This window comes from Elephantulus edwardii, unplaced genomic scaffold, assembly GCF_000299155.1.
Source record: "Elephantulus edwardii isolate Elephantulus edwardi_28Jun2011 unplaced genomic scaffold, EleEdw1.0 scaffold00164, whole genome shotgun sequence".
Taxonomy (NCBI): Eukaryota; Metazoa; Chordata; class Mammalia; order Macroscelidea; family Macroscelididae; genus Elephantulus; species Elephantulus edwardii.
Window position 1 is genome coordinate 4,052,633 of NW_006399914.1, and position 12,526 is coordinate 4,065,158.

General features: G+C 37.8%; 1 protein-coding gene across 1 annotated transcript in view; it reads right to left on the reverse strand.

Annotated features, from left to right (window-relative positions):
• The window catches only part of CEP152 (centrosomal protein 152kDa), a 107,372-nt gene extending 96,391 nt beyond the window's left edge, over window positions 1–10,981 (reverse strand). The window contains exons 1-5 of the mRNA XM_006895325.1: window positions 10,892–10,981; window positions 2,789–2,892; window positions 1,974–2,052; window positions 1,626–1,904; window positions 1,179–1,194 (exon numbers count right to left, since the gene is read on the reverse strand). Of these exons, the coding sequence (XP_006895387.1) occupies window positions 1,179–1,194; window positions 1,626–1,904; window positions 1,974–2,052; window positions 2,789–2,892; window positions 10,892–10,978 (565 nt within the window). The 5' untranslated portion in view covers window positions 10,979–10,981. The remainder of the gene's footprint in view (window positions 1–1,178; window positions 1,195–1,625; window positions 1,905–1,973; window positions 2,053–2,788; window positions 2,893–10,891) is intronic.
• Between the last annotated feature and the right edge of the window lie 1,545 nt (window positions 10,982–12,526).

Genomic DNA, 12,526 nt, shown 5'->3' on the forward strand with positions numbered 1-12,526 from the left:
TAAATGTCTTTTGCTTAAAAATAGCACTGCTTTTTTTTTCCTTAAATCTGTGTGTGTGTGTGTGTGTGTGTGTGTGTGTGTGTGTGTGTGTGTGTGTACTGTCAAACAGGATCTAATTGGTACAGGAGGAAATTGTTCCTCTAGCAAAGGATGTGGTGGATTTGAACCATGCAGCTCTGGGATTGCAGTACAGCTTCTTGCCACTAGAGCTCGCCAACACTGCTTAATTTTTTTAACTGGTTAATGGAAAATCAGCCATGTGTATACACCCTAACTGCACTTTCATTTGAATATAAAATGGGGCTAGGTTCATAAGCAAATGAAAGAATTCAAAAAAAACAAAAATCTTACTCTAAATGATACCAACACCTTGGTATAAGAAACCAGAAGAATAATTGGGAAAATCATTCTGGAAAAGGATGGCAGGCATCTCCAAAGTATGATCTGGAAATTATTTGGAAAAGGATAGCAGCAACGGTTGCACCCTCTGGACAATACCTCTCCTCAGACAGTCACAAAACGATGAGAGTCTGCCTGATAGCAACTGGTTCTGGTTTGTTGTTTAATGGTTGCATAATATGCTGAACATAATGTCACTGAAGTATATCTGGAAAAGTTACTGGATTTGACAATGTTTTTTTATACATACACACACAAACACTGAATAATGAAACCAGGTGATACAATGCTTCCCATGTAGTATTCAAACTTAAATTCATTGTTATAGAGATGAAACCAACTCATTGGTCACCATTCAAAGGTTTCTACAAATGTGGGGCTAGACTGCTCAGCTTTCTCGTGAGGCGCTGCGATGGACTTGAACCACCTGAGGTGCCATCTTTGTAAAAAAAGTGCAATTCCCTACTGACTACTCCCCTAAAGTTCCCATCCTGTGTAATAAATACTCTAAAACCTTTGTGGAATGAATGAATAGCATTCTATAATACTAGAATTAAGATAAAATGGATCTTTAAAAGAGCTAAATAAACAAACAAAAACTACTCTGCCCCTAAATGACACAGAATAGCTGTTAGCAAAATTAGTTGTCACTAAGAAACTGTGAGCAGCAGATACAGACTAAGATCTTAAAAGTCTAAGGGTGAAAGCAAGGTACTCGATCTTCCCTTCAAACAATTTCTTTATCACTATACAAAGGAGACATCAGCTATTTGACCTACCATCAGAATGTCTAACCTAAAATTTGTTATAAGGAAGGGAAAAAAAAGACCAAGGAAACTCAATGCTATTATCAACATAGAAACACTGCTTTTAAAACTATAAATAATGTATCTCAATTTCATTTGTCACTGAGGCATAGTGAAGCAGTATAAGCCAGAGGCAGCAGTAAATGAGGGTCATTATTCTTTGCTAGACATAAAATAAATTTTAACATTAAACTGTTTCCATAAATCCTCTATTTGAAACTGATTTGAGATCATGATTACATTACATTTTAAACAGAAAACAGCATGACTAATCTAGCATGCGCCTGAATAAATGCACTTCCAGAAATTTTTCTAGTTAAAATAAACCATCTTACTATTGCACTGACACATATTTCTTATATGCACATATGCACATGAGTGTACACACATACATATGTTCTAGAAAGTCAAAATTCTTACCTGAAAAAGGGGCCTCTGAGGATCTGGAAAGGTCATTACACTGGCTGGCTGGTTAATAAACTCCTGCTTCTGACCACCAATATATGGCCTAAAGTTTTCAGAAAGATGATATAATTCAGGTTGCTCATATTTACTTGGAGGACTGTAACCACTGCCACCTTCATCTCCAACTTCTTCAGGATGGAATCTAGGATGTAGGTCTTCATTTTTACTTCGCTTCTCTTCCCAACCATTGCCACATTTCTCTCCAACACATAATTCCCGCATCTCACTATAATCCTAGTAGATAGAAAGAGTAAAATGAAAGCACTGAGGTCTATTCCCACTCCCATCAAAGTCATTGTCAGCCTCAATACTTACACTTTGAACTTTAGGCAGCACTTGATGCTCACTCCAGTTTAGCTCTGGTCCCCGAGAATGATGCATTCTTGAGAAAAACCAACATGTTACATTTAGAGCTTATTATTAGTTTGGATAGGCATAGCACCAAGAACCCCAAAACAAAAGATTTTCATATAGTTTACCCCTCAACCTTCATCTCCGATTTTAATAGCTGGTCCACAATTTTCCAATTTTGCACATGGTTGTTGTTGTTATGTGCCCTCAAGTCGCTTGGGACTCATAGCGACCTTATGTACAACAGCCCTAAACTCTGCTCTGTCCTGTGCAAATCGCACTGCCTCTGACACACCCAGCCCGATTACTCTAGTCACTGAATCAATCCACCTCATAGAGGGCCTTCTTCTCCTGTGCTGTCCTTCCAGCCTCCCAAGCATGATGTCCTTCTCCAAGGACTGGTCTCTCATTACAACATGTCCAAAGTATATTAGATGAAGCCTCAGAATCCTTGGCTTCAAGGAGCAGTCCAGTTTAACCCTCTCCAGGGTGAATCTGTTTGTTTTCTTGGCAGTCCATGGTACCCTCAATACTCTTCTCCAGCACCACAGCTCAAAGGCATCAATTCTCCTCTACCCTCCCTAGTCATTGTTCAACTTTCTGATGCATAACAAGTGACTGCAAAAACCATGGCCTGTATCAGACACACCCTAGTTTCCAGAGAGACACCACTGCTCTTCAGAACTTTGGAAATTAGCTGCAGAAAATCAAAAGAAAGAAGCTTGTAGAAATGTAGTACGGAAGTGAAGGTGACTGGCAGGTCTTACTCATCGTCTGTGCCATCCTCGCTGCTGTCAGGAGAGTGGAGCTCAGGCGAGGAAAGGTCATCATCCAGCATGTCATGAGGAAGGTCTGTGAGCAGTTGCTGTAGCTGAGACAGGAGAGTCTGCATTAGTATCAAGGGCCTTCAGTACTAGATACCAAACAAAGCTACCTGGGCACAAATGACTTTTTTTAAAAGCTTTAGAAGTAAAAATAAAATTCCCAACATCTCCATTTAATAAATATGTTAAATTCCACATAAATCATGCTCATTACTTCACCTGAGGTGGAGGAGGGCACATAACATGAGGACTTAAATTAGAAGAGAGAGCTCTGGGAGTATAGTCTACAGGGAGCCAACCTAAAGCTGGCCTAAAGCTGTGCCCTTCACTGGTTCGATTCCACCAGTAACTCTGTGAAAGGAAAATGGAAAATCTCCTCATGTATGATTTACAGCCTCAGAAGCCCAATCGAGGGTCCAATGTGAGTCGATTCGCACTCAACAGCAATCAGGAGTTTTAGTATATGAGAAGATCTGACATTTTCCTATAGAAATACGTATGCATATGCCCACTGCTGACAAACTGATTCTGGCTCATAGCAACCCTACATGGAATGGTCCCGCAGGGTTTCCAAAAGACCCATATTGGCAGCGTAGATTACATGATGGGCTGCTAGCCAAAACTTGGCAGCTGAATCCACCCGTCGCTCCCCGGTAGAAAGACTTAAGATTTATAGCCTTGGAAACATGAGAGAAGGCATCCAGGACTCAGAATCACTTCATGGGCAGTAGGAGAGGGTCCCCAAGCCTGGATTTTAATGGAAGTAGACTGCATGTGTCACATCCCTCTCCCAACGAGCAGCTGGTAGGTTCAACTTGAAGATCAGTAGCTGAATGCTCAAGCACAGTACCACCAGAGATCTGAGAAATATGCATGTGGTGGGACACAAGTGAAAGAGAAAAAAGTATTTCTAGAAGCATAGCTAAGTTATAATGATGGGGAAATTAATGTATTATCACAGACCAGGCTCCTGCCTTCCCAGTAATCAGACCTTGGGCACATAACAATCAGGCATCCCCTGGGAATCCCAGCAGCCAGATGCACTTTGCCCAGGGAGTGGGAATAGCAGCAGCAGCAACAGGTGGCCTACACGCCCTGACAAGCTCCAGAAGGTGATATATCCTCAGGGAGTGCCGAAGTAATTGATAGGCATCATCAGTGATGAGAAGATATACATTCTGCTCATCTAAAACACGCGAGTAAAAAGAGAACTAGAAGAATTAGCATTCTCAAAAGTGTCTTCTATAAAACTTGACATAAACCATTCCATTCTGTGCTCCAATTTATTTGTAGAGAAAATTAACAACATCCTGAGCACTCTACCTATATAAATTAGTCTGTATAGCAGAATAAATGTATTCACATTTCAAAAGTAAATGGTGATAAGGAGATTGTTAATTTCAGTATGTGTACAAGTCTTCAAATCCTAATATGATTTGAAATATCATAAGTGTCCTATAACAAAATCAGAGAATTCAAATAGCTTTATTTACTTATTTATATAGAATTACTAAATAGCTAATGGAGGCAGCTTATAATTGTTTCTCTTTGAGAGATTAAGCACTAGTTTGATAAATAAATTGACTGAATCCCTCCTAAATAAATAAATAAATCAGTTCCATAAAATTATGCAATGTGTGAGTTTTAAAGACATGAAAAACACTGTAAAACCTTAGAGGAAAAAAATTGGGTACTTCTTGACTCAAGTTAGGTTTTGAGTTTCTTTTTTACGTTCTCAGTCACTAATTTAAAAGAAAGGTAGTATAGTTATAAAATAGCCAAGTATTAATTTTATAATCACAAAACTTTTCAATATACATATAATGAAACTTAAGAAGCAATCTAAGATAGTGGTGATGGCTACACATCATGTTGAATGTAATTAATGTCACTGAATGATAACACTTAAGATGGCAGAAATTTTATTATATATATTTCACAATGAAATTTAAAATAAATGTATTCTAAGAAAAATCTGAAAAGAATGCCAAATAACATTTGGGCATGAGAGAGGGGATATATTTATAACTTTCATCATATTTTTTTAAAAGATGTTTTCCAATTCACTTGGTTCTCTAACTATGAAATAAAAGATGTTGATTACAATGAAATTATCTAAATCAATTTGACATTAATAACCAAGGGAAATGTATACCAACCAAGAGAATTCCTGTATTATTTGAAACTAATATTGATTTATTGCCCACTTACAAATGCAGAATAATGGAAAATAATTTTCAGATTTAGTCTTACCAGCTAATTAGATATAAAGAATAAGAAAAACAAAAGAAATAATAAAAATAAAGCAGAACATATCTGCATCATTGCTTCAAGGAAACAAATATTCCCTCATATTACACAAAGAAAAACAACAACAAAATCTTCCATACTTACATTAAGTAAGGATGACTGTATGAAAATAATATTTTCCTCCAAACCTTCAGAGAGGTTCAAATACATGGCCTTATAGTCCAAGGGAACCCTCACAGAGACATCTGAACAGTACATTTTTTTCCCCTTCTCAAGCACAGAAAGCTGCACAATAGGTAAGCGGTCACTGGCGCTTTCTTTGTGGCACCACACCCGCAAAACTGGCATCCCAAGGAGGAAAATTTATTTGAGCATAAATTATCAGCTAATAAAAATTCTTATGGATCTGCATGTAAACTTACTAACCAGCAAAATCATGCCTGTAATATTTCAAAAGATATTTTACATATATGCTGTTTTTAAGCAGCTTCATTCACTACAAAAAAGTTCTCCATAAAGTTCTTTGCCATAGTTAAGTTATATGCTTTGGTTTCTGTAACTTTCAGGGCAGAGAAAAGCTAAGATATCTCTGCTAAGCAGGCAGAGAAAAAGACCTAATAAGGATGTTCAGAAATGAAATACCACCCCTAGGTCTTTCATTTCTGAGAGGAGTGTTTTAGGTCTCTGAACCAAATACCATAAAACACACAATTACCCTACTGATTTAAACATGTTATTAAGTAGAAATTTTTTTTTAGAAAATTTTAAGAACTACAAACTCTCCTCAGTAGGTGTGCATTCAACTTCCAAATACAGATTAAAGGACAGAAATAGCAAACTTTATAAAGATCAAGATTTAATAGCATTCATTAATTTTAAATTCATCAGACTGCTTCTTGGTGGCAAGTAATTCTCAACAGGGTATTACTGTACATTAATGAAGGTAAATAATTCAAGAGACCTTCCCTAAAGATAATTTACTACTGTTAAGGCTTCTAATAAAATGCATTCTGAATTATCCTGTAAAGTCTACTCTCTTTCCAACTTCACACCATTTCATTTCTTTCCTTGAAGAGGGGTGGGGGGTGGGAAAGAATATTTTCCTCAAAGAATTTATTTAAAAAAAAATTGCAATAAGCCAGGCAGAACATCCAAAAAGCTCATGTTCAGTAGAGAATATAAACAAGAACCCACAAACCTTTTTAAAGGGCTTTAACCTTTCAACCGAAATTAACCAAACAGACTGTCTTTCAGATTCTGAAAGATACTTCTTTTTGGTGGCACCATAAGTTAAGTGTTGCGCTGCTAACTCAAAGGTCAATAGTTTGAATCTACCAGCCACTCCAAGGAAGAAATTTGGGCAATCTCCCCTTGTTAAGTTTTACAGCCTCAGAACTCTAATGGAGGAGTGCCGTGAGTTGGAACTGACTTAACAGTGTGAGTTATGATTTTTGAGGGATGTCTAAAATAGAGATAACAGGACAAAGGGGCACAGAGTCATAATCTTCTCTCTGAGAGGGCCAGAAACCATGACAATAACACAGCTCCACACTGCCCCAGAGCAGAAAACACATCAAGAGCTCACAGACAAGTCCCATGGTGCCTCTAGAATCACACCAACAGCAAGAGGTTAATTGATTCATTGCTAACTCACAGGCTAACAGTTATGGTACTGAGAATGGGGTTTAATAAGAAGTAAGTTGAAGGGTCAGGAAGGCAAAGAATAACATCAAAGGCCAGGTTTCAGCATAAGTGCCAAGGCACAATTCCTCAATTAGTCCAGGCTCTAGTTTCACTTCAGCAGTCAAATCCAAATCATACAGCAAGGTTTGCCTCAGAGGAGTTATAAGTCAGCTTCTCCTTCAAGCATCTGACAAGAACAACAAAAATCTTTAACTGTGGCCTTTATATCAGAGCTCTTCTGCTTACACCTTGCCACAGTTTCTCCACAGCAATGCTACAGTCTCCCCACCACCATCACCTGGGTGTCACTTTCAACAGGGTCTTGCTCTAGTCTCCCTCAAGTCTTGCTGCTACAAGTCTTACTTGCCTCAAGTCTTGCTACCCAGTGTGGAAAGCACCCTTTCTTTTATCCTAGTCCGACATCTGTTGGTGATTTACAAGACCATGTGTCCACAGTAAAAGTAGCTGGACATCAGAGGGGGCTAACTGTAATGGCTAATAAAAAGGCAACTTTTAGGCTAATGCCACAGGGGGCATACAATTAAGGTTTAATTTTAGAGTTTCAGTTCGAATTGTGACCAAACAACAAATTTTTTATTTTTTTTTAAATCCCAAACCTCCCTCATGTTGATTCTGATTCTTGGTGACCTTAGATCAGATTTCAGAGGCTATAAATATTTATGGGAGGAGACTGCCTCATCTTTTTCCTACAGATTGACTGATGGATTCCAATCACTGACGTTCACTTGGCAGCCTAACATACACTGTTCTATGCCACAAGGGCTCCAATTGTGACGGTACCTGGAAAATGCCTGTGTATTGCAGGAAAAATTTACAGGGCACTATCCAGAGAATCCATAAGAAAATGTTAAAGAAGAGTAAAAAAAAACATATATCACACGAATACGCGGCCATTTATGGGGGATGACAAGAAAATGCCATTAAGTCAAACTGTAAACAAATGCTAGCTTTACAACGCCCTCTAGTGGTCTTGTCAAAATCTGGGTCTTTCCATGGAAGCAGGCGGCTGAGCTTCCCACTAGTTTAGAAGTAGGCAAGTCACTTTGTTTACTACATTCTCACTTTTCCTGAAAACTCAGTGCACTTTCTGCATTTGCTCTTTAGTTTCAACAAAGGATGGGGGGGGACGGGGGGAGGCAAAGTCCTAACTCTAGCACTGCTACTTGAAATGAAGAGAAGGAGGGAATTTGACCATGACTTAATCAGTGATGTATAGTCAAATTTGGACAAAATTCCGACCCCAAGCCACCAAAATTGAACACAACCGGATAAGTCATATTGTATTTGCAGCTGGTCATTCAGATTTAAAGGTTAAAAACAAGATTATCTGATCAAGTCTACATAATGAGTGTCACAAATCCTTAGTAGGGCAAAATACATATGAATCAAAAGTACCATATGCGATAAACCTTTGTTTATCCTTCTTTTAAAGTGACAAATATACAAAGTAATTGGCTAATTAGAAAGAGCAGTAGATGTTAACCTACTGCTAACAGGTGTAGCCCTGCTACAATTCCAAAGCTGCCAAGGAGGCAGGAAAGAAAAAATTAGTCTTTAGCCTCTCAAGGCTCTGCCTTGTTCTGCAATTGTAGCACCATGCAGGATGAACAAACTTCTGGGTGGGTATACAAGCAAGCTTACCTGTAATCAGTTAACTCTTTATTTTCATTTGCAGTGGGAAAAGTATACATATTTTTATGGATAATTCTAAATTTTGTTACTGAAAATTTGAAAGTCGCTGGCTCTGATATCACTTTTCCCATTGTAACTATTTTATTTTAAAGTGAAAAAAAATATTACTAATATGAACATCAGAGTGAAAATAGCTATACATTCTTTTTTTATTCCAATCTGCTAGAAACAAATATTCTTTTTCTTCTTTTTTCTTGGAAGCAAGTATTTTTTTATATTTTTTAATTTATTTTTCATTTCAATGAACATCTACAGAGATTTTGGAATTCCATTCATTCATTGTTGCACCCTTCTCCCCGCCCCCCCATCCCCCCCCCTCGCCTTTTGCTCCTCTCCCTGAAAAGCAAAAGAAAAACTCCCTCATTGGTACACAATCCCCCCTACACCTTCCCCAATCCCACCCCCACCCCCAAGTATAATCCACTCTGCAACCCTCATTGTGTACTCCTATGATAAACATAATGCCCTAAAATATAATACTTTTAAACTATTCTCTCCGCCATAGACTTCAATGCCGTAAAGATATTTCATCCAGTTTTTCTCAGCCTTACCCCCACCCCGATGCCAGCCTCATTCTACAACAGAGGCACCATACAGCATTTGTCCCTTTGTGACTGAGATACTCACTCAGCATAATGTCCTCCAGGGTCACCCATTTTGAATATTGCATGAGTTCCTTGAAACAAATGTTCTTATGTCCCTTAATCTCTTCTTCCCCTTTCAGAGTTTTTTTTCTTCTGGAAATTCTCTATCCTGATACACAATTAAGGAGCTTGGATGGCTTAGTGGTAAGGAATTGTGTTGCCACTCAAAACACTTGGTTTGAATTCACCAGCTACTCCTCTGAAGAAAGATGGGCAATCTCCTCTGTGTGATTTACAACCTCTGAAAACCCCCTAGGGGGTCAGCTATTGAGTGGGTTACAACTTGATGATAAATAACAACAACACACAATCAGTTTGAAAATGCTCAAACATGCACTCAAGATACATGGATAAGTATTAATAATAAAAGAAGTAATAAATGCAACTTAGGAGATTAGAATTTTGCAAAGCCAATGATATATTCATTGCAAATAACCTTTTTTTCAACAACAGAAACAGCAAATATGCATGTGGATATCACCAACTAGGGTAAACAGGAGTCAAATCAACTGTATCTACAGAAAGGAAAGATGAAGTTCCATGCTGTCAGTCAGAACACGGCCACTTAGCAGAACAAATGGCACATCAGCAAGTTCAAGTTGAAGCTGTAGAAAATGAAAACGAGTCCACAAGAACTAATTATAACTTTGAGTATATACCACCTGAATTTAGAAACAATCTCAAGAATAGATTTGACATAGTGAATACTAATGATCAAAGACCACACCAGTTTTGAATGACATCAAATATGAAGAAAGTAAGAAATCCCTAAAAAAGTAAGAAAGAATGAAAAGAAATAGACATGAGAAGAGACTCTGAATGAAAAGTAGCTAAAGCAAAATGATGACATTATTACAGACTTTAACAGAAGATTTCAAAGGGCAGCTGAAGACAAAGCAAAGCACTATAAAGAAATGTGCAAATATCTTGAGTGTGATAACCAAAAAGGAAGAACACATGTGACGTTTCTCAAGCTGAATAAATTGAAGGGGGGGGAGAATCAAACCTCCAGTAGCAAAATTGAAGGATTTTACAGATAAAAAAGAAAAAATACCGAGTGATGCAGGAAGATGTCAGTACTACAGAATCACTGTAACACAAAAGAACTGTTCAACATTCAATCATGTCAGGACAGAGTATGTAAGCAAAAAGCAATGGTACTGGAGGAAGAAGTAAAATCTGCCCAGAAGGAATCAGTGAAAAAACAAGGCGCAGGAATTGATAACAATTGAGATGCTAAAAAGAAATAGATCCAACACTGGATGTGTTTAGTCATGTATGCCAAGAAATTTGGAAGGTAGCTAGCTACCTGATCAACTGACTGGAAGAGATCCACATTCATTCTACAGAAGACTCATCCGGAAGAATGTGGAAATTGTGGAACAGTAACTTTTAACATCACACACAAATAAAATTAGGCTGAAGAAAATTTTAAAATTCTTGTACAAGACATGGAACTGCCAGAAATTCAATCTGGACTCAGAAGAAGCCATTGAAGAAGGCCTATCATTACAATGTCTGAAGGATCTTGACTGAAAGCAGAAAACACCAGAAAAATGCTTACCTGTATTTTCTTGACTATGCAAAGGCATTCAACTATGTGGATCCTAAAAAATTACTAATAACATTTTGAAGGCTGTGTATTCCAGATCACTTAATTGTGCCTATGTAGGTACTACAGGTAGGCAGTAGTTATTCAGACAGAACAAAAGGACATTGCATGATTGGGTTTCAAGTCTTTTTCAGGGTAGTTTACCTCTTTCTCCCTTTCATAGTCTTCTTTGTCATACTCTTCATCTTCATTTTGTGTCTGCAGAGCCACACTGCCAAAGTCTAATGACATGGTCCTCCTGTGGCAAAGGAAAGATGTTTGGTTTTAAGTTTCTCAAGCAACACAAAAAATGCCATCTAACAAAGGGGAACCCAACACAGACTGAGATGAAATATGTTTAAAGTACATATAACAAGTGGCTAGTATTTTAAACACAATATAGTGTTCTCAAAAATTGTGATTCATAGAACATAGCTTCTTATACAGCAACTCATGCAAACACAAATAGTTACTATACCTTCTGATAAGACTCTTTGGTAGTAGCTTACAATATATATCCTAAAACAGTAACAGTTTTGTCCATCCAGAAAAAGGGGTAAATACTAATAAACTAAAAATATGTCAGAACAAAAATATTTAAAAGTGCAAATAAAATTTGAGATGGGGTGTAATGTAACCACATTTTGCCTCAACCTTTGAATATGACATGTTCAAATCTGATGCACTACAAAAAAGCTGGATTAATGACTGCTACCCAAAAACTGTTCAATAATTTCCATACTCAGTCAGATACCTTTCTTTGGAATGGGAACAAATATAGATCTCTTCCAGTCAGTTGGCAAGGTGGTTGTCCTCCAGATTTTTCAGCACAACTTCGTCAGCACATCCAGAGCAGCGTCTGTTGAAATATGTGAATTGGTATACTATCAATGCCTGGGGCCTTGTTTTTTGCCAATTTGTTTAGAGCAGCTTGAATTTCTTCTTTCATCACCACAGGCTCTTGCTCATACATTATTTCATTAAATTCTTCTATGTTTGCCAATTCTTTTTGGTACAATGACTCTGTATACTCTTTCTTTTTTTTTTTTTTTTCTGTATACTCTTTCCATCTTCTTTTAATACTTCCTGGATCATTTAATATTCTTCCCAAAGCATCCTTAAGTATTGTAACTTGAAGCTTGAATTTGTTCGTCAGTTCCTTGTGCTTAAGAAATGCTGAGTGAGTTCAGCCCCTTTGAATTTCTAACTCCAGCTCCATGCACATTTCATTGTAATACTTTACTTTGTCTTCGAGCGCTGCCACTTGAAAGCTTCCATTCAGCTCCCTAATATCTTTATTTCTTCACTCTGCTATGGCTTCTCGGCGCTCTAGTGCTATACTCAGAGTCTCCTCTGACAACCATTTTGGTCTTTTCTTCCTCCTCTGTCTTGTGCATTCTTCCTGGATTATATTCTTTTTTTTTTTCTTCCTGGATTATATTCTTGATATCCTCCCACAGCTCATCTGGTCTCATGAGGTCTTAAACTCATTCAAGGCCTCAAATCTGTTCCTGAGATGGTTTTGAAATTCAGGTGGGATAGATTCAAGGTCATAATGTGGTTAATATCACACATGCAAGCAAGATTCTGCTTAAGATTATCCAAAAACGAATGGCACATCAGCAAACGAATACCACATCAACAGAGAACTGCCAGAAGCGAAGGATGGGTTTAGCAGAGGCCATGGTACTACGGGTATTGTAGCTAATGTTAGAGAGATCTTACTACCAGAGGAATGTCTATCTATGTTTCATTGACAATGCAAAGGCATTTGACTATGTGGACCACAACAAACTGTGG